This window comes from Pocillopora damicornis, chromosome 1, assembly GCF_964200805.1.
Source record: "Pocillopora damicornis chromosome 1, jaPocDami1.2, whole genome shotgun sequence".
Classification (NCBI taxonomy): Eukaryota; Metazoa; Cnidaria; class Anthozoa; order Scleractinia; family Pocilloporidae; genus Pocillopora; species Pocillopora damicornis.
In genome coordinates, this window is record NC_142670.1 from 7,159,264 (window position 1) to 7,176,980 (window position 17,717).

Consider the following 17,717-nt stretch of genomic DNA (forward strand, 5'->3'; position numbering starts at 1 on the left):
CACTTCTTTTTGTGTTGGTGTGAAGATTTTTTTTTCCTGAAAGCTCTTTGGCTCAACTTTTTACTTCTGTGGATGCCTCCCTTCTGCTCACCACACAACCTGTCCTTTTTTTGAAGAGGCTACTCTGTACTGGTGTTGTTAAGAGACAACATTTACATTTTTCTATTTGGTGCACAGTTTTTTTACCCTGGGCAGTCTTTTGCCAGTCTTCCATTGAATATGCATGTAGATACTGTTGCTTTTTTTCTGGCTAACCACTGTGAAATTTGGCTATCAATGGCCTTATATTTTGGATCAACATCAGCATCTGGGCAACTACCCACCTACCCCTCCCCTAACCCAACAACAGTCTATTGATAACAAGTGAGGGTTAATGTTGGTGTAGGGGAGGGGTAGGTGGGCATTATTAAACCTTTACACTGTAACATCAGTAAGCATATTCTCCTTACTGTTCTCAATACATTTATGTTATGTGCTGGCAGGGAGAATTTGTTTAACAATCAAGAGGTTCTTTAGTTTGTTATTATTGCCTTTATTCTCATAACCCTAATGTTTGATTCAGGGATGATATTGAAAGGGGAAATTTGATGCTAGACACTATCAGGAATTAAAGGGTTAAAGGAAGCAGGTTATTAAAAAAATTATAACTTTGACTCAAGCAAGTATTTGAATATGTGAGTAACATTTGATGTTTTCACATGTAACAGGATGATCAAGCGGAAGATGGCCTCAAAAAGGAGTGAACTCCATTGCCACAAATAAGTCACTACTTTTGAAACTTGAGCACTTGGTAAATACACCTTGGTTTGCAATTCTGATGACTACAGTTTGCTGAAGGAATTGAAATGTCAGTCTCCAAGCAGGAACCATCCACATGACCTGTAGAGTCATAAGCCATGAGATAACTTTAGAGAAATGCATTTGTGTCAGTAGAACTATTGTGAGTGCAGTACCACCTAGTGACAAAAGTTAATGATTTCCTGTAAGTATGAATGTTTGGGAGAAGTTATAGTGGTAACTGATGCTTTTTTGCTAAAATGCATAGGATTTAATGTTTGTAAAGTATATCTCTTAGCTTTTAAACTTTCAAATTTGTATTAATTGTAACTGTTTACCATATTTATTTCTTTGTACCTCAAGCCCTCAAAAGGTGAAGCAAGTTGGTCAATTACCTGATTTCCTGGTTTGGAATTGTGGGATTGATTGATTTATTATTGATTGATTTATAATTTTGCTGTGTAAGTTGCCACATTATAACATGTAATATTATTATTTGAATTGCATTAAATACTCTCGCCCAAGCTTTCATTAATGCATGGTGTTTCTTATCAATACTCATACCCAAACTAAAGATTGATATTAGGAATTGGTCACAAGATATGTAAGTTTTAAATGGTGGGAAACTGGAGAGGAAAAAATCCCTCTTCAATTAGGACTAAAATTAAAGTGGGCTCTGCTATTTTAATTCATGTTTTTACTTTGATCTGCATGAAAATAAAATTAATTGGCATCCGCATAATGCGCAAAGCAAGAATATAAAAGACCTAGCTTGATAAGTTATAAAATTACAATAAGAAAGTTGTGCAGACCATAATCTTGCCTTTTATCCTTCTCTGGATATTTACTCAAATAGCATAGTCACTATCAGTCTCTTGCACTCTCACTCTCACTCTCCACTGAGCATGTGGAAAGATGATAACCTTGGGAATTTTTTTAAACAAAGAAAGGAAAGCTTGCCCTCTTACCGCAGATAGTTCTTTTGTACGTCATCAGTACATAACTAGTCTTATTTGTACATCAAGTTGATTGTTCTAGGTAGGCTAACTTAATAAATTAGTTGTGAAAATTTCTTTGTTTGACTCAATTTTACCTGACAAACCTAAACTGAATAACAGAAACTTGAAATTTATTTCTTCTCCTTTTGAGGTGTACATCAAAATTTTGAAGTCATGGCAGGCCTGAACTACAGGTTTATAAGAAATCTGCATATGTGTATGTGTGTTTTAACATATAAAACCGGTGAAAAGGTTGCTTAACTTTTTTCATTAGTACACATTTCTTTTTCTTTTTCGCTAGATTTAAAAACATCTAGAAAGAGAGTTTATTCGAAATCGTTTCCGAGAATCATGTGCATATGTAGACAGCCTGGTGACGTCACTTTTCTTTTCACTTAGTTCGAATAATGTTATCTTTCTATTAGGCCTGCTGACACATCCAACGCTTGCTTCTATCAGTTCAACTTCTTCCTTATATGTACTTCATTTTATCAATTTTTTTCAAATTTCAAATCAAATTACCATGAATAAAAACAGGCTTTTCTCACCTCACAATCGACATTCCTTTCCTAGCAGCATGAAGGAAGATCGTCATCATAGACTCAGTTAAACGATCTGCCACGAGTCTCCTACAACTCAGTGGAGGAGCATGTGAAGTACTAATCGGACGGTCGTAGCTCCGACTCCTAATTGTAGCACCGAGTTCTTTTTTCTTGAGTATACCTGTGTCATTCCCTGAAGGACATCATCTTTCATTGTTTATTTCCCTGGAAATGTCGTCTTTTTGGCTGGAAGGTGTGAGAAAGTTTTAGGAATAATCTTTTGTTGTGCAATGTCCCTTCATTCTGATATTTAGCGATGATAGAAAACAAACACACATGCACTGCATATTTTTGTTTATATTTTGATGATGTAGTTCCGTTATCTTTAAATACATTTTAGAAACCATGACCAGATTATAGGCCTCGCGCTTGAGCCGCGAATCAAAGCGGAAAAAAAAATACTCGCTCCTGAACTTACAGTATTCAAGTGGAACTCGGGTGAGTAAAAGATGTGGGTTATTCATTAATTATATAACCAAAACTAACGAGACCTGAAGTGTTACTTAGGAGTCTTAGGTGTTTTCACACCACAAGAGAAACACAGATACCGAAAGCATAGTGAAGGAAATTTTCTTATTAATGATGCAGGCGATTTGTCGGCCTGAAAACTTGACAATTTTTTTTGGAAAGGTTGACCAAGTGAGCTGTAATTCGACGGATGAGTGAAAAGGAATGACATAAGGCCAAAGTTCGCAAAAAGTTACTGTATACCGAATAGGACTAAAAGCACAAGGAAAAATAAAATCCGATTTTCTTCGACTGGATAACGTGGAATTCTCGAAAATTGGGAAATTTCCGTCTGTTGGAATACAAATACTAGTGATTTTTTTTTTGGTTTGCCAAATCGGAAAATATCCAAAACGTGGTAAAGAAATGATGAAAAATAAAAAGATATTTGAACTTCCCAATTTCTCCAGGCTGCTACTAAAGAGAAAGGTGGTGTAGTGGATTAAAGCTTTCATTTAGCTTATTATTTGTCAACAAATTAAACATTCCCATCTATAACAATCCAAACTGGAACAGAGATGACATCCCAACACTTAAATGAGAGCTATGTTGAAAAGAATTACTGAAATGGCGTTGGTGTTCAAAATAGAATAATATTAATGATAATAATAATAATCCAAAAGAAAAAAAAAACCAGATTGATCTAAAAAGCACTTTGAAAGTACAAAAAGCAATTCATTATTTATTTAGTACCCAATCCTATTGCATTTTCGTTCAACGTGTCTAAATGGAGGCACATGCCAACCTGGAATAACGGTTATGGACTATACATGTGTCTGTCAATCAGGCTTTAAGGGAAAAGGATGTGAAAAAGGTAAAAGCTACGTCGGTTATAATAAGTGGGAAAAGTAGTTCGCACGCCTCCGGATTCCCACCCCTCCCCCAGTCGGTGTCCGACAACCCTCCGATCAACAGAAATCATGTAATTAATCTGAAAAAAAGAAACTTGAAAGCCCCCTTCTCCCTCCAAACAATATTGCCTGGAATCGGTGAGCAGTTCGATAACATCAGTGAAATGGGGGGAAGGAGAGAGAAATTAAATTTACAGAAAAAATTCAAAAAGTAATAGAGCGTACCATTTATTGTAGTTAAATATTGCCGACATTGTGTATTTTTTAATTGACGCATCGCCACGACTTACAATCAATTCTCGTGAAAAAATTATTAATTTTAATTAGTCGGTTGTTATTGATGCAAGCGAGCCCGTTGTAACATTTAACAATAAACACGAGAAAATTAAACGCTTATGATTGGCTAAAAACGAGTACATTCTCATTTAAAGGGAAAGTACGGTCTAGAAAAATTTTACTTCTATTGATAGAACTTTTCCACAGGAATTCGAAAATAGTTGCCGTTTTGTCCAGTTTGCTTTGCAATTACGACAACAGCGCTTTGAAGTTGCTCTTATCTACCACTTTCGCGACTAGAAAAACGCCATCTTGGACATGACGTCAGCTATGACGTAGCAATAGTCAAACCTTGTTGTTCATCGCTTTGACCTGGTTGACTTGATTGACCTTTCTGACGAGTATTTCTAATGAGGGTTTAACTATGGTCAACTGTCTTGTAGTTAACTGCCATAATACTTACAAAAATACAAAAGGGAAAGGAGTAAGCTTCCACAAGCTACCTGTAAATGAAAATTTAAAGAAAATTTGGCTGGCAAAAATAAAACGCGAGGACGCTCTGCCGAAACCCGAGAACTGCTACGTCTGCTCAGATCACTTTATCAAGGACGACTTCAAGCGGAATATTCAGGTATGAATATTTGACCTTTGCTTCAAACTGAAAGGTATGTTTACCTTTCCCATACTCGAATTGTATTTTTTTCTTTAATTTTATTTAAAAGAACCACTGTAATAGCAGCAAAACAAATTGAAGCTCGCATTGGTGATTGACCACGTGTAGTAAATTCAATCGCGACCATGAGGCGCTTAGCCGTTTTCTCCCAAGAATTTTTCCCAAGCATTTTCCAAAGCAGTGTTTATAATTATCTTATAAGGCACGTGAATATTTGTTTATACCAGAATCACGGTGAAAAAGGTCTTCTAGTCACTCTGTGTAAATAAGAAGACAATGAGGAAAACCATTAGTGTGTTTAATGTTTGTTTGTTTTCCTTTCTTGTAAAAATACAGTCCGAGCTCCTTGGATCTGACGGTAGCAGGAAAAAGAGACACTTAAAAGATGATGCAGTTCCATCTGTTTTTCCCTATGCGCCTCCACCAAAGAAAATCCGACAAACAAGCGTTGGTAGGGCGAATCGCCAGAGCCGACAGGAGGTGGGGTGTGAAATATTAATGATGCAACTAACAACTGTTTTGTGATACCAGCCTGTAAATGTAATCAACACCGTACATTCTGCATTTCAAAAAAAGTTTACGACGTGTGGAACACAATGGCTTGCTAGTGAAACAGGAGACGCGCTGCTTCTTCAAGATCACAACTATAGTTGTGTTCCACCATGGAATCCGCTGCCTTTATTCTCTAAGCCTGGGTCCCTTTGCACGCAGCCATTTACTTCGACCCCGATCAAAGCTTCATCTAGCCAACCACCTCGGCTTCTGGAACTCTCGATTAACCTGGAAGAAGATACTGACGTAACAATAGATGACGATGTGAACGACAATTCCCTTCAAGTCAGCTTTGATGATGACAATATCAACAACAGTTCCATTCAAGTCAGCTGTGATGAAGAGGCTGGGGAAGACAGTTCGTTTAACATCAGCTTTGAAGAAGTGGACCAGGACACCACCCAAAGCGATTTGGAGACTGATCCGCCCGTTAGTAACAGTCACGATACCATTTATGAGAAAATGTGTTCGTCTCCCAAGTACATAGTATTTGAGGAAGAACTGCTTAAGTTATTTGGCCGCTGTGTTGAATGCGGTGGCGAGGTTCTTGAAAAGGAGCTATTAAAAAAGGGAAGTGCGCTTAAAGTAAGGACACTTTGTAAAAACTCCCATTCGAAGGAGTGGGTTTCCCAGCCACTTGTTAACAGGGCGGCCGCGGGGAACGTATTGCTTTCAGGTGCTATACTTTTTACAGGAAATACGTTTTCGCGTGTTTCAGAAGTTGCCTCTGCAATAAATCTTGCCTTTCTGAGCAAATCGGATTATCACAACTGGCAGAAGAAGCACCTTTTCCCTGTTATAAATGATCGTTGGCAGCAGGAAAAGGCGGCAGTCCTCGCCGATCTCTTAGACAGGAGCTCGGTCACTCTCCTCGGGGGTGGACGTTGTGACTCCCCAGGCTATAGTGCCAAATACGGAACTTACACCATGATGGACAAAGAGAGTGAGAAAATTGTCGATTTCGAAGTTTGCCATGTAAAGCAGAGTACAAGTTCACAGGCAATGGAGAAACGTGGTTTTAAGCATTGTCTTGATCGCGCACTAAATAGTGGCATTCCTGTAGGTGTTGTAGGTACTGACAGGCACACCGGTATCAAGGCACTCATGAGAAGCGAGTATAAGGACCTCGGTGTTGAGCACCAGGTAGACGTGTGGCACTTGACTAAGAACATCAAGTCCAAGCTAGCCACGAAAGCCAAGAAGAAAGAATGCAGGGACCTCTCTCCTTGGATAAAATCCGTGACAAACCATATGTGGTGGTCAGCGATGACATGTGACGGAAATCCCCAGCTCCTCAAAGAGAAGTGGGTCAGCATCCTCCACCACACGGCTGACAAACACGATTGGGATTCGACTGTGCTGTACAGTCGTTGTGCACACGAGCCCATTTCCCCAAGGGCACATCGTAAAACGAAATGGCTTGTCGCAGGTTCCCCGGCACACGAAGCGTTAAAACACGTAGTGCTAGAGAAGACACTCTTAAAGGATTTGGACCTTCTAACGAAGACCATCTACACAGGGGCCTTAGAAGTGTACCATTCACTCTACAACAAATACGCGCCCAAGCGGCAACATTTTGGATACCTGGGAATGGTAGCGCGTACACAGCTAACTGCTTTAGACCACAATTCGGGCACTGGTCGATCTCAAGCAGAGGCTTCGAGTGGGGAGAAACGATTCCGCTATGTTTATCCTAAGGGGATGAAGGATTGGGTTGTAAGGCCTGTTTTCGAAGAGAAGACCAAGCCGCACGTTACGGAAATGCTATGCTCAGTGTTGGAGATGAGAGACACAGGAGAAGAGCCAGAGCAAGTTCAAGTCCCTGATCTCCCAAAAAACATCGCACCCATTCCGCGCCCACCAAAAGAGGACCTTCTCGCACGGCATGTATCCAGATTTGGAAAAAAATTAAGCAAGTGAAAAAAATAGAAATACAAAAATCGAATAGTCCGCCTAAAATGGCACTAGCATTTACATTGTCAGTTTTCTATTTTTGGAACAGACTGTTGAAGGTATTTTAATGATTGGAACTGGAGCCGATACCCCTATAGCGCCGTGGACCTCCTTGAATGTTTAATAAAAACAAAGACAAGTTTATTAATTAAACGTGACTATCCCGGCCATGAGTCATTGTCCTCGGCATCTTTAAAGCCTGTATAATTTCCGGCTGCATCTGGGTAATTACGTCTTATTGATGCCACAACACACGAAGGAATCACGCGTCTGTTCCCTTTACCAAGTCTGTTATAAGTCCACCAAGTAAACTGTCTATAACCTGCCAATCGCATACTCCTAGGAAAAAACAAAAGACATTGATACATGCTCGGAACAGAACCCAGACAAATGCAGTTGAAACAAATTCTACTTCGCCAAGCAGGGGCTCATTTGTAATGAGATCAATATCTTAAGCTAACATTGTGTGACAAAGGGAGACTTCCTGAGGCTCGCCGTTTGACTAAGGCTCTGTTTACATGTAGCAAGTTTCCCTTTCTTATTTTCCCTCATTAAGTGATGTGATGATTCTCATAAGAACTCCTTCTTTCAATTTTGTCTCGTCCACGTCCATATTTACTCATAATTTACCTCCATTAGGAAAACAAAGCACACAAACTGAAGAGGTGTACTGGCTCTTTACAATTAAATATAGCGATGAAGTTCACCCTTCAGACAAAAGACTACAACACCACTTGTATTAAAAGGGCTGACAACACTGCATTTGTTTCTTAGGGTTCGCGTCACACGAACTCGTAAACAACTAAAGCGTTTTGTTTGCATGAATTTTGTGAAAAATATTTATTCTGTTGGTGCTTACTCATTTGACGGATAATCTTCAAGTCTGTCATTTCTCACTTGGTGCATGCCAACTAGGGCTGTTCTCAAGACGTCCGCTAGTAAACACACGGGTCCAAATGATCCGTGCTCTGTAATACACTGAAGCTTGTTACCTGCAATTTCAGTGATAGTTCATATCACTCAGTTAGCAGGGTGAAATAAATCCATTGCGGGCACTACGCCGTTCTTTAGTAAAAAAATATAAAATTATCACTTTAGAAACAAAGATTTTATTTGAAAAGAATTAATTACCTTCCAGATCGAGTCGATCACCTAGTACATCCATTTCTTGGCAGCATATACACTCGTTTTCTGTTGGCATCTCTTGACAGTTGCCGTAAGAGCACCATTCGCGATTTCCAAGACGTGAGCGCGTAGATGTTTCTTCTTGTATCTCTTCCTGAGTTTCTTTGTCAACAGAAATTTCTTCTTCTCCTGAAGATGAGCTATGTTGCGGCTCAAACATGAATGGACGAATTACACCGTCTGGATTAAGATCCAAGTCGAGAATTGAGTCATTATCGCTCTCCTCGCCGCTGTTTTCTATGTTTTCATCCATCTTAGTCGACATTACAACGCTTGACTATTGCTACGTCATAGCTACGTCATAATAAAGATGGCGGATTTCAATTCCAAAATGTCAATTTTTTAAACGTAATTTCTGGCAACAAATACACTTAAAGCTCAAATGAATTGCCAATAATGAAAAAACAAGTCAGAAACTTTTGATATAGGTAAACTTTTTCTAGACCGTACTTCCCCTTTAAAACGAGTGCAAATTTTAAATAGCGTCGTCTTTCTTGCCTTTTTCTGATGCTTTTTTCATGTACTTCATTACCAAGTAATCACATGATTTCTCTTGCAATTTGGTGTGCTAAGCACTTGTAAATTTTTTAAAGACTACAAATTATACCCGCCCTAAGGGCTCGTGCACATCTGTTGTCATTGAAAATTTTATTCCTGTTTATCAGCACCAAAATGCACTCGAAATCATGTTACTACCTATACGTATAAAAAGGTCAAAATCTGTTTTTTTTCTTTGCTTATAACATCAGTAGCTTACTGTAAGGATAAAGTTTAGATCATAAAAAGGGAGTATCGTTTCTTTTCAATATATTCTTAAAATACCAAAACTACTTCGCTAGAAAAGTACTCAATTTGCTTAGTATTAGGGTGGCTTTTCCTTTTTCATAAAAATCTTGTCAATAGCTTTTGTGATGTGTTGTGACCATAGAAACCAAAAGGCTGTTATTTTCTGGCTTGAAAGCTCCATTTCCTTCCTGTTCTTGTCCCAATCTCACCCCCTCAAGTTTTAACACAGTGAGAGAGGTCTTAGTAAAATCTAACCCTTGGTAACTGACATCTAGGTTTCCTCACTCAAGATTGGTTTTGTATAGGTAATAACATGATTTCGAATGCAATTTAGTGTTAATAAGCACGATTAATTTTTTTGAAAGACAACAAAATTGCACGAGCGCGTAGGGCAAATGCAGTTTGTTGTCTTTGAAAAATTCAAAAGCGCATAGTACACCAAACTGCAAGAGAAATCATATCATTACTTGTTAATATGTCAATTGTTAATGTATGCGACAAAACATCACAGAAAATCGAGATAGACGAAATGTTTGCAATTTATACTCGTGTTACAGCTTTGCACTCGAGTTTCAACTTTGCACTCGCGTTACATGAGAATGCATTCGTTTTTATCCAATAAGAAGCACGTAATTTTTTTCATGTACATTATTAGATCAGTTATTCTGCATATTTCAGGGTTTCAACGCCGTATTTACAAATCTGGACAGAACAGGACGCACTGGTCCCAAATCACTTGACAATCATTACGCAGGTCAGGATCACGATGGACAAGTTTCTTTGTCGAGAGGTATTCAACTCTGGACTGTGCCTTATTCTGGTCACTACAGAATAGAAGCAATTGGAGCCGCAGGTGGTTACAATGAGCAGCACGACGGCATATACGCTGAGTATCGAGGAAGAGGTGCAAGAATAAGCGGGACTTTTGTATTGATTAATGGAAAAATCATTCAAATTCTCGTTGGCCAGGAGGGGGGCAAGAGTGAACGCACAAGTAGTGGAGGGGGTGGATCTTTTGTAGTCAAAGAAACAAACGACCGCTTGGTAATTGCTGGAGGAGGTGGTGGTGTAATCGACCCGCAATCAAGACATGCAGGATGTGATGCCAGTGCAAACACAACGGGGAATCCTGGCTATAGATCATGGTTGGGGGGGAGCAATGGACATGGTTCCCAGACGGTTGATGATTGTAGAGCAGGTCAGGGTCTATAATATAAATAAAACGTGACGATCAGTAATGGTAATGGAACTGAGTTTGAGTCCAATTCGGTCTGTAATCATACGAGTGATAACAAAGTCGGACGACTGGCAGCGGGAGTCTGTTTTGTTTATCGGGATTTATTACTCAAAAATTACAATTACCGAGGAAAGAAGAATGGCCAAGTTATGAAAGACAAAGAACATTTGTCTGTACACTGATTCTATGGTTGTTGAGTTCAAGGTTGTGATTGGTTAATTTTAATTACAACTTTGAATATGATTGGCCTATTGAACTGTCCAATACTAACAACTTGGCAAGTGAATTAGTGGAAAGTAGGAAATTATCAAACCAATCACAATCGAGGAAATTGTTATCTTAATGATAACAAGGGGAAGACTACGATTAAAAAATATGTAGTTATAATTATCGTTAGAATTTTATTCGAGGATGCTTCCAACTGAACAGTTCACGTAAGCTGTTGTTAGTCTGAAATCGTGATTATTTACACCAAATTGAATCCGAATTTGTTTGACTACCTATACCTATATTACTGATATTTGTTATTTGATGTTTAGGTGGCGGTGGCGGAGGTTTTTACTCAGATGGAAGGAGCGGACTGGAATATGGAGGAGTATTAGGAAATGGCAGCGAAGGTGGTAAGGCTTTTCTCAACGGAGGGAAAGGGGGCAGGGCCGCAATACCTATTATGTTCGGCGGCTTTGGTGGCTGTGGTGGAGGTACACAATATAAAGGGGGTGCAGGCGGTGGAGGGGGGTACTCTGGAGGAAGCAGTGGGGCTGGTGTAAGCGATTCCTGTGGGGGTGGAGGTGGATCGTTTAACTCGGGAAGAGATCAGCAGAATGAATGTTGTTATAACTCAGATGGACATGGTCAGGTGACCGTAACATTGCTGAAAGGAAACTAGCAGTTTACCGTATTAGGGCAAAGGAACGTACAAGATATGCTACGATATTACGTTAAAGAACAGGCGAAAAAAAGGGACAGTTTCTGTTTTCCCTCGCCCTACACGGGGATTGGAAAATATTCACGCGTATTATTCGTGAAACCATCGAATAAGTTGTAATTATTGACCACTAACGTAAAGAACGTAGAGATGAATCATTAATGGCGATTAATTTCAATGAAATGCGGCTACGGCCTTAGGAAGACCGCACATACCACTGATTTGAATAGAAAAGAGAGATAATTCAAAGTTGTAATGGTGTGTGTAGAGATTTCATATGTTTGATCACGTGTTTGAATAAAAATTTCCTTTACTCGAGCCCTTCGGCTGCTGCCCTTTTTAATAACATGCGAAGGTAAACTTTAACCTCGGAACGTGTAATCCTGATGCCTTACTTAAAAAAAGAATAACAGGGAGGCAACGCCAAGGAAGACATCGATTGGAATTTTCATCTTCCTTTATAAGTTTGCAAATGGCTGGACGTGTTTACCGTCTCTTGAGGCGCCCACCTCAATTTGGTCAAACGTGTGGGAGCAGCCATGAGTTAAACCTGGAAAACATGAATCATTTAACGTCGGGGTTAAAGTTCTCAGACCATGCAAATTTTTGATGATTTCAACATGTTGTTTTGCACAGGACGGCTAAGAGACATATAAAGTTTTAAAACACACGCGCTGAGGAATTTTTCTCCCCATTAGATATTTTGTTTTGTCACTTCCTCGTTATCGTCCCAATCGTGGTTTGACTTAGTTCCTTTTATTATGACTAATTAAGAGCCAATTATTTTCCGTCCGGCCCGACAGACCTCAGTTAGTAATTACATACATTATAATTTTTCAGAGGTTGTCGAAAAATGCCACGACGGCTATTAAACTTGACGACCAGTTTTATCGATGATGTTTTCGCTGTTGTTTGAATGAATATCATAAAACACTCAATCAGATACTAATAAAATTGCGCCCGTGCTTGATTAACTCAAGTTGTAGAGCGCCGGACTGCCGTGCGTGAGGTCGAGTGTACATCTTCAAGCCCTAAAACGGACAAACACTCAGAATATTAAAATAACTGGGGAGAATTTGTTGCCTCTGCCATAACATTCGCAAATGGTTAGACATTCTATTCTGTACCTTCCCCACCATTCTCTCTGCGCAGGTTAGTAGACGACGTTAAAGAACCCACGCACTTCTCGCAGAGAGTGGGGAACATAACTAACTATGTTGTGGTCTGGCCTTGTCAGTGTTTTAAATCAGCTCTGAGTAGAACTGTGCCACTCCGTCGAAATATTGCAACTACATACAATACGTATTCACTCAATACATTTTCTTGGTCAACTGATATCAGTGGATTTCAGAGAGAATTCTACAAAGGAATACATTATTCAGTGAATATTGACTCCTCCATGATGTTTACATCGGTTGAGTCAATTTGGTCCAAAGAAGGCAACCTTTGTTAAAACCTTTTACGGATCTATGAGTACTTAAGAAATCTGGTCAAATAGAGTTTATCTGAAAAAAAAAAAAAGAGGGGGGGGGTAATTTTCGAAAGGAACTGTGGTGTTGAGTTAGTGGGAGGTTTTACATGATAATTTGGTTTACAATGATAACAGTAAATTTGTTTATCACTTTTATAATAAAATATTTGACAGCGCTTTACCGTTTAAAACAAAGTGAAAGTTACGATATCAAACTTCAAAATATAAAATAGGACCTAGAGAATATGATGGCACTAAATGTCAGGTTTTTTTGAATAAGCATGTCTTAAACTGTTTCTGAAAAGTAACCAAGTTCGGAGCCATTCTAATCAACATTGGAATCCAAGCGAATATCAACTGATCGATATCCTCTTGTGAAAGCTTTTTCTTCTGAGGTGGACCAGCAAAGGCAAAAGCTTGATCAGCAAAAGTCTTGCAACTCGTACAAGGCACCTCTCGCAAAATAAGGTCGTTGGATAGCAGAGAGATAGGGCTTTTTTCTTGATGAGATAAAAGATATCACTCACTTTGTCAGGGCGAAAGACGAGGGACTAACACTCGTAACGTTAGCTTTAAAGCTCTTTACGGAGGTCAATTTACATATCAGCTAAGTTGATAACACAAAATTAACCTTTATTTGAGCTTACTATAGCTCATTGCGTGTCTCTTTTCGGCGAAGCAGAAGGACTGAGAATATTTTATCTGAGCCTCTAGTTAGAATAAATAATACAATCTTTATTCATGTTAGTCTCCTTTTTTAATAATTATCTTTTTGCTGAGATTAACTTATAATAAATTTTACCAAGAAAATGCTGTAATCTGGTGGTCAGTTAAGAGTATTTTGTTCTGCTCATTTTTTTAAATTTTTAATTGTAAGTGTTGATTCCCTTACTATTTCATTACCTAACTTCTACATCGTTTAAAGAGTTACTTATTTACTTTCTTTTTTTAAATTTTTTTGCTTTTTCTGCTCTTTTTCCCCCATGTATCCCTTTTTGCAGGACTCGGGTGTCGAAGTCTACGGTTTGGACGATCAGACAATGGATTCACTCTCCAAGGTCACTTACTTCGTAATATAACGCTCAAAATGGGAAATGAACTCAGTGGTGATTGTAGATACGAGTGCCTGATGGAAAGTAATTGTGTGTCTGTGAATGTCGGGCCACCCGACAAGAATGGACTCAGGGTCTGTCAATTGAGTGATTCTGACCATATTCAACATCCCGAAGATCTTACGGCACAAGAAGGATTCCTTTACTGGGCTACCCAGGTGAAATAATAGTTACCATGCAAATAGATGAAAAGAGATCGAAGACAAAAATAGCGAGAGAATCGAACGCATATGGTCGGCTATTTTAACAAAGTTTAGAAGTCGTTGTTTTAGCGAAACCGCGAGTCGAATCTTTTATCTGAACATTTATTTCTGTGAAAAACGCCAAGAGGGCCGAAAGCTGATAGTGGAAGAACATTTATTTATTTCATTCAATCAACTCTCTGATAGAGAATCCTTGAGGTCCACTGCTTGCGTAAAACCGCGGTTTGGTTTAGACCTGGTGTAAACAAGTGGCCCTTAGTGTTCAAATTGGAGACTGAGAATGTTCCTTTTGGTTTTCTCACTAGAATCCGTGTTCCAGCAACCCCTGTGCCAACGGTGCAACATGTCTCAATGGATTCACAGACAAGAAATACATTTGCCTGTGTCCACCTAAAGCCATAGGTGAAAACTGCGAGAATTGTAAGCAACATTGTAACAATTATCTGTAGTTAAGGTTTGGAAGTGTAGTCATTTTAACATGAAATCCATGGCTCCCGTTTTTTTTTTTCGCCCACTGATTAATGATCCATAATTTTTTTCTACATTTTCATTTTTTCATCATTGACGAGTGCAAAGTTAGGGTAAGGCTTGGGTCTGAAGAATGTCATATTCTCATGGTTTTGGTAAACACGAAGGTTCATGATACCTTTAGGGTTCATGACTAATGATTTATTTCGCCTCAATTGTCGATTTTTAGGACAAATGCATGTTAAGAGGGCATTCATAACAGACTCAGTACCCCTCAGGAAGGACGATTCAACGTTAAAAGCCTAGATATGTAAGTAGCACTTAGAGACTATATTGTGCTTACCTCTTGTAACATCCTTCAAGCTAGTGATTGTGTCATCTAGTTATCTAGGTGAGAGATGAATTACATGTCGACAACCTTAACGGAGCATCGAATGTTTTCTTAACGGTCTACGAATTAACAAGCACATCAAGTTCGGCATTAATAATTTAATGGTTTTTACTATTATTTTTATTATTATCATTATTACAATTATTATTATTATGATTTAATTTTCAGCATTCTCTGCGATCTTCTCAAATCTCGGTGCCACCGGAAGATATGGCCCAACAACGCTGGGCAGTCACTACACAGGTCAGGATCATGACAGACAAGTTACATTGTCCAGCGGTATTCAACAGTGGACTGTGCCTCACACTGGTGACTACAGAATAGAAGCAACCGGAGCAGCAGGAGGGTACGATTTACACCCTAACAGCGCTCAGTATCGAGGAAGAGGAGCGAGAATGATCGGAACGTTCAGTCTGATTAAAGATATGATCATTCGTATCCTTGTGGGACAGGAAGGGGGCTCTAAAGATAATGACTGGAGTTCTGGCGGTGGCGGAGGTACATTCGTTGTCAGACAAAACAACACGCCTTTGATAATAGCTGGAGGTGGAGGAGGTCTGTATTACTTGATAAAACGGCATGCAGGGTGTGACGCTAGTACAAACACAACTGGGAATCCTGGGTACAGGTCAGCAGGGTCAGGCGGAATCGGTGGCCTTGGCGGGCAGAATGGCAATGCCAGCTACGCAGGTGAGGGAATTTCCGGGGGCCTCGCGAGCTGGAGAGCGAAACAGGCGAGAAAGAAGTCCGCTGGAGAAAACCTGCAGACTTCTCGACACCTCGCCCCACCCACACCTCGACTTTCGGAAAACTTTCTGGAAAGCCAGAGGTGTACTTGTCTCAGCAGCAGCATTTATGAAAGCTTGCTCGTAGGCTATGGGAACACCACATCCAGAATGAATAAAAAAATTCGATTCTTGCTTATGGAAATTGACATCCGTATTGTAAAATTCAGGGAGGAATTTTCTCCCACCAAACGATTCGTTTAAATAAGGTTATATCAGTTATTATCGTTAAAAAGAACCCTTTTGGTATAAAAGGTTTCATTTCATTTATTTAGCGATTTGTTAATATCTTTTTTTCTATCATTTTTTCTTTTTGTCTGTTTAAGTTGAATCCCCTTTTTATTCTTTTAGGCGGCAGCGGTGGAGGCTTTTTTTCCAACGGAACGGACGAGAACGCAGATGGTGGCAGAGGATTTCTTCAGGGAGGAGTGGGGGGCAAAGGCAATGCGTTAAAAGCCGACGGTGGATTTGGGGGAGGAGGAGGAGCTTACGGAGGAGGGGGTGGTGGTGGGTATTCCGGCGGAGGTGGCGGAGGTGGCGGAGAGATCAACAAGGATTCTTGTGGAGGAGGGGGTGGCTCTTTCAACTCAGGAACGGATCAGAAAAATGAGTGTTGTTACCAATCTGATGGACCTGGTCAGGTTACGATAACATTACTGTGAAATCACTGTATAGAATGATTGATTAAAATTATTTAATCAACCATTAAAATTTCTTCAAATGTGATTGGTGCGCTAACTGCTTTAATTTTCACTAATTTTTTTGGACAGATGTAATCGGACAGTGTGAAGCAGTCAATCACACCAAATCTACTAAGCTAGCTCCACCAATCATAGAATTGATCACAATAACCAAATATCACTCATTTGAAGGAAAACTGGGAGTTTCCAGGATGGACGGATTTTTAACTTTAGAGATCTTTGAGATATTTGTTCTCGATGTGTTTGTTTTTTCGGAAATTATAATGGCTACGATTAATTGGTAACAGGACTTCGTATCGTCCATGTCTGTCTGTTATCATACTTGTGATTAAAAAATCGCCGCTCTGAATTTCCAGTCATTTAAGGTAGTTGAAGCGAGAACAAAAAGAGGTTTTAGATCCCTTTTAGAGGTTTTACCTGTGATGTTTGATGGAGAATGAAGCACGGCAGCTGCATTATAGAGAGGTATCCTAAGTTTTCTTGAAAATGTAATGATGAAATTCCTAACAATATGTAATGTGTAACTTTATTTACAATGTACAGAGGTATACTTTAATGAGCCCGTACAGAGTAGTTCAGATTACGCATTAAAAATTAATATCGCTTATAAGACCCGAGAAGTGCATCCTCACTGTTAACTATCTAACCTCGTATGGAACGAGTTCCCCAAGATTCATCGAAGCAAGAAGATAAGCCACTGGCTAACTGTGAATTTCACCTTTTCATTTTTTTGGGGGGATTTATGTAACTATCAAAATAGAAATACAAAAACAAATAAAGTATTAAGAAATGAATCAATACGAGCAAGACCAAAATACAAAAATTGTCTTAGAAAAGTTTTAAATCCTTGTAACCTGTCTCTCTATAAAACTTTGCAAAATTAACTTTTAAATAATGTAAGAATAGAAATAAAGAGAGCCTTGTAGTAGACGCAAAAAAGTCATTAGAATTACGCAGAAAACCTTTCCAAATTGTCAGCGCTTCGCCCGGTAAAACCCCAAAGTTTCTGATAATGCCAATCAAATATATAAGAAATCTTTAATTTTAGCAACATCGCCTCTTGAAAAGCTTTCCTGAACGTTAAGTAGTCGCTGTTTATTCCCTTTTCGTCTGATTGATTTTTCATAACTCATAAATTGAGCAGAGGAAGGAAAGAATAAGTCATATTTAAAATGAAAGCAGACCTAGTTTGATCTATTTTGATTTGAGTTTTATAAGTGTCTTGTATTCATACGGAACGTGATCCACCGGAGTCGCTGAT

At 39.1% G+C, this 17,717-nt stretch overlaps 7 protein-coding genes across 10 annotated transcripts in view; 4 read left to right on the forward strand and 3 right to left on the reverse strand.

Moving 5' to 3' along the window:
• Positions 1-17,717, reverse strand: part of LOC149051672 (uncharacterized) — a 225,988-nt gene that overhangs the window by 184,422 nt on the left and 23,849 nt on the right. The gene's annotated exons all lie outside the window — the stretch shown is intronic.
• Positions 1-17,717, reverse strand: part of LOC113678086 (uncharacterized) — a 128,039-nt gene that overhangs the window by 95,658 nt on the left and 14,664 nt on the right. The gene's annotated exons all lie outside the window — the stretch shown is intronic.
• On the forward strand, positions 4,198-5,245 carry LOC149051687 (THAP domain-containing protein 1-like). The gene is made up of 2 exons (XM_089185980.1): positions 4,198-4,642; positions 5,021-5,245. Exons 1-2 carry the CDS (start codon positions 4,436-4,438, stop codon positions 5,207-5,209), a joined length of 396 nt encoding a protein of 131 aa, XP_089042106.1. The 5' UTR covers positions 4,198-4,435; the 3' UTR covers positions 5,210-5,245.
• On the forward strand, positions 5,259-7,156 carry LOC149051688 (uncharacterized). The gene has a single exon (XM_089184262.1). The coding sequence runs from the start codon at positions 5,699-5,701 to the stop codon at positions 7,154-7,156; it is 1,458 nt and encodes a 485-aa protein (XP_089040388.1). The 5' UTR covers positions 5,259-5,698.
• LOC149051689 (P2X purinoceptor 7-like) lies at positions 7,285-8,841 on the reverse strand. The gene is made up of 3 exons (XM_089185230.1): positions 8,321-8,841; positions 8,049-8,181; positions 7,285-7,528 (listed from the first exon to the last, which is right to left on the reverse strand). The coding sequence occupies exons 1-3, from the start codon at positions 8,637-8,639 to the stop codon at positions 7,348-7,350; spliced, it is 633 nt and encodes a 210-aa protein (XP_089041356.1). The 5' UTR covers positions 8,640-8,841; the 3' UTR covers positions 7,285-7,347.
• Positions 9,636-11,286, forward strand: LOC149051690 (uncharacterized). The gene is made up of 3 exons (XM_089199982.1): positions 9,636-9,650; positions 9,839-10,358; positions 10,937-11,286. Exons 1-3 carry the CDS (start codon positions 9,636-9,638, stop codon positions 11,284-11,286), a joined length of 885 nt encoding a protein of 294 aa, XP_089056108.1.
• On the forward strand, positions 12,429-17,360 carry LOC149051691 (uncharacterized). The gene is made up of 5 exons (XM_089199992.1): positions 12,429-12,477; positions 13,798-14,066; positions 14,417-14,531; positions 15,139-15,660; positions 16,107-17,360. Exons 1-5 carry the CDS (start codon positions 12,429-12,431, stop codon positions 16,415-16,417), a joined length of 1,266 nt encoding a protein of 421 aa, XP_089056118.1. The 3' UTR covers positions 16,418-17,360.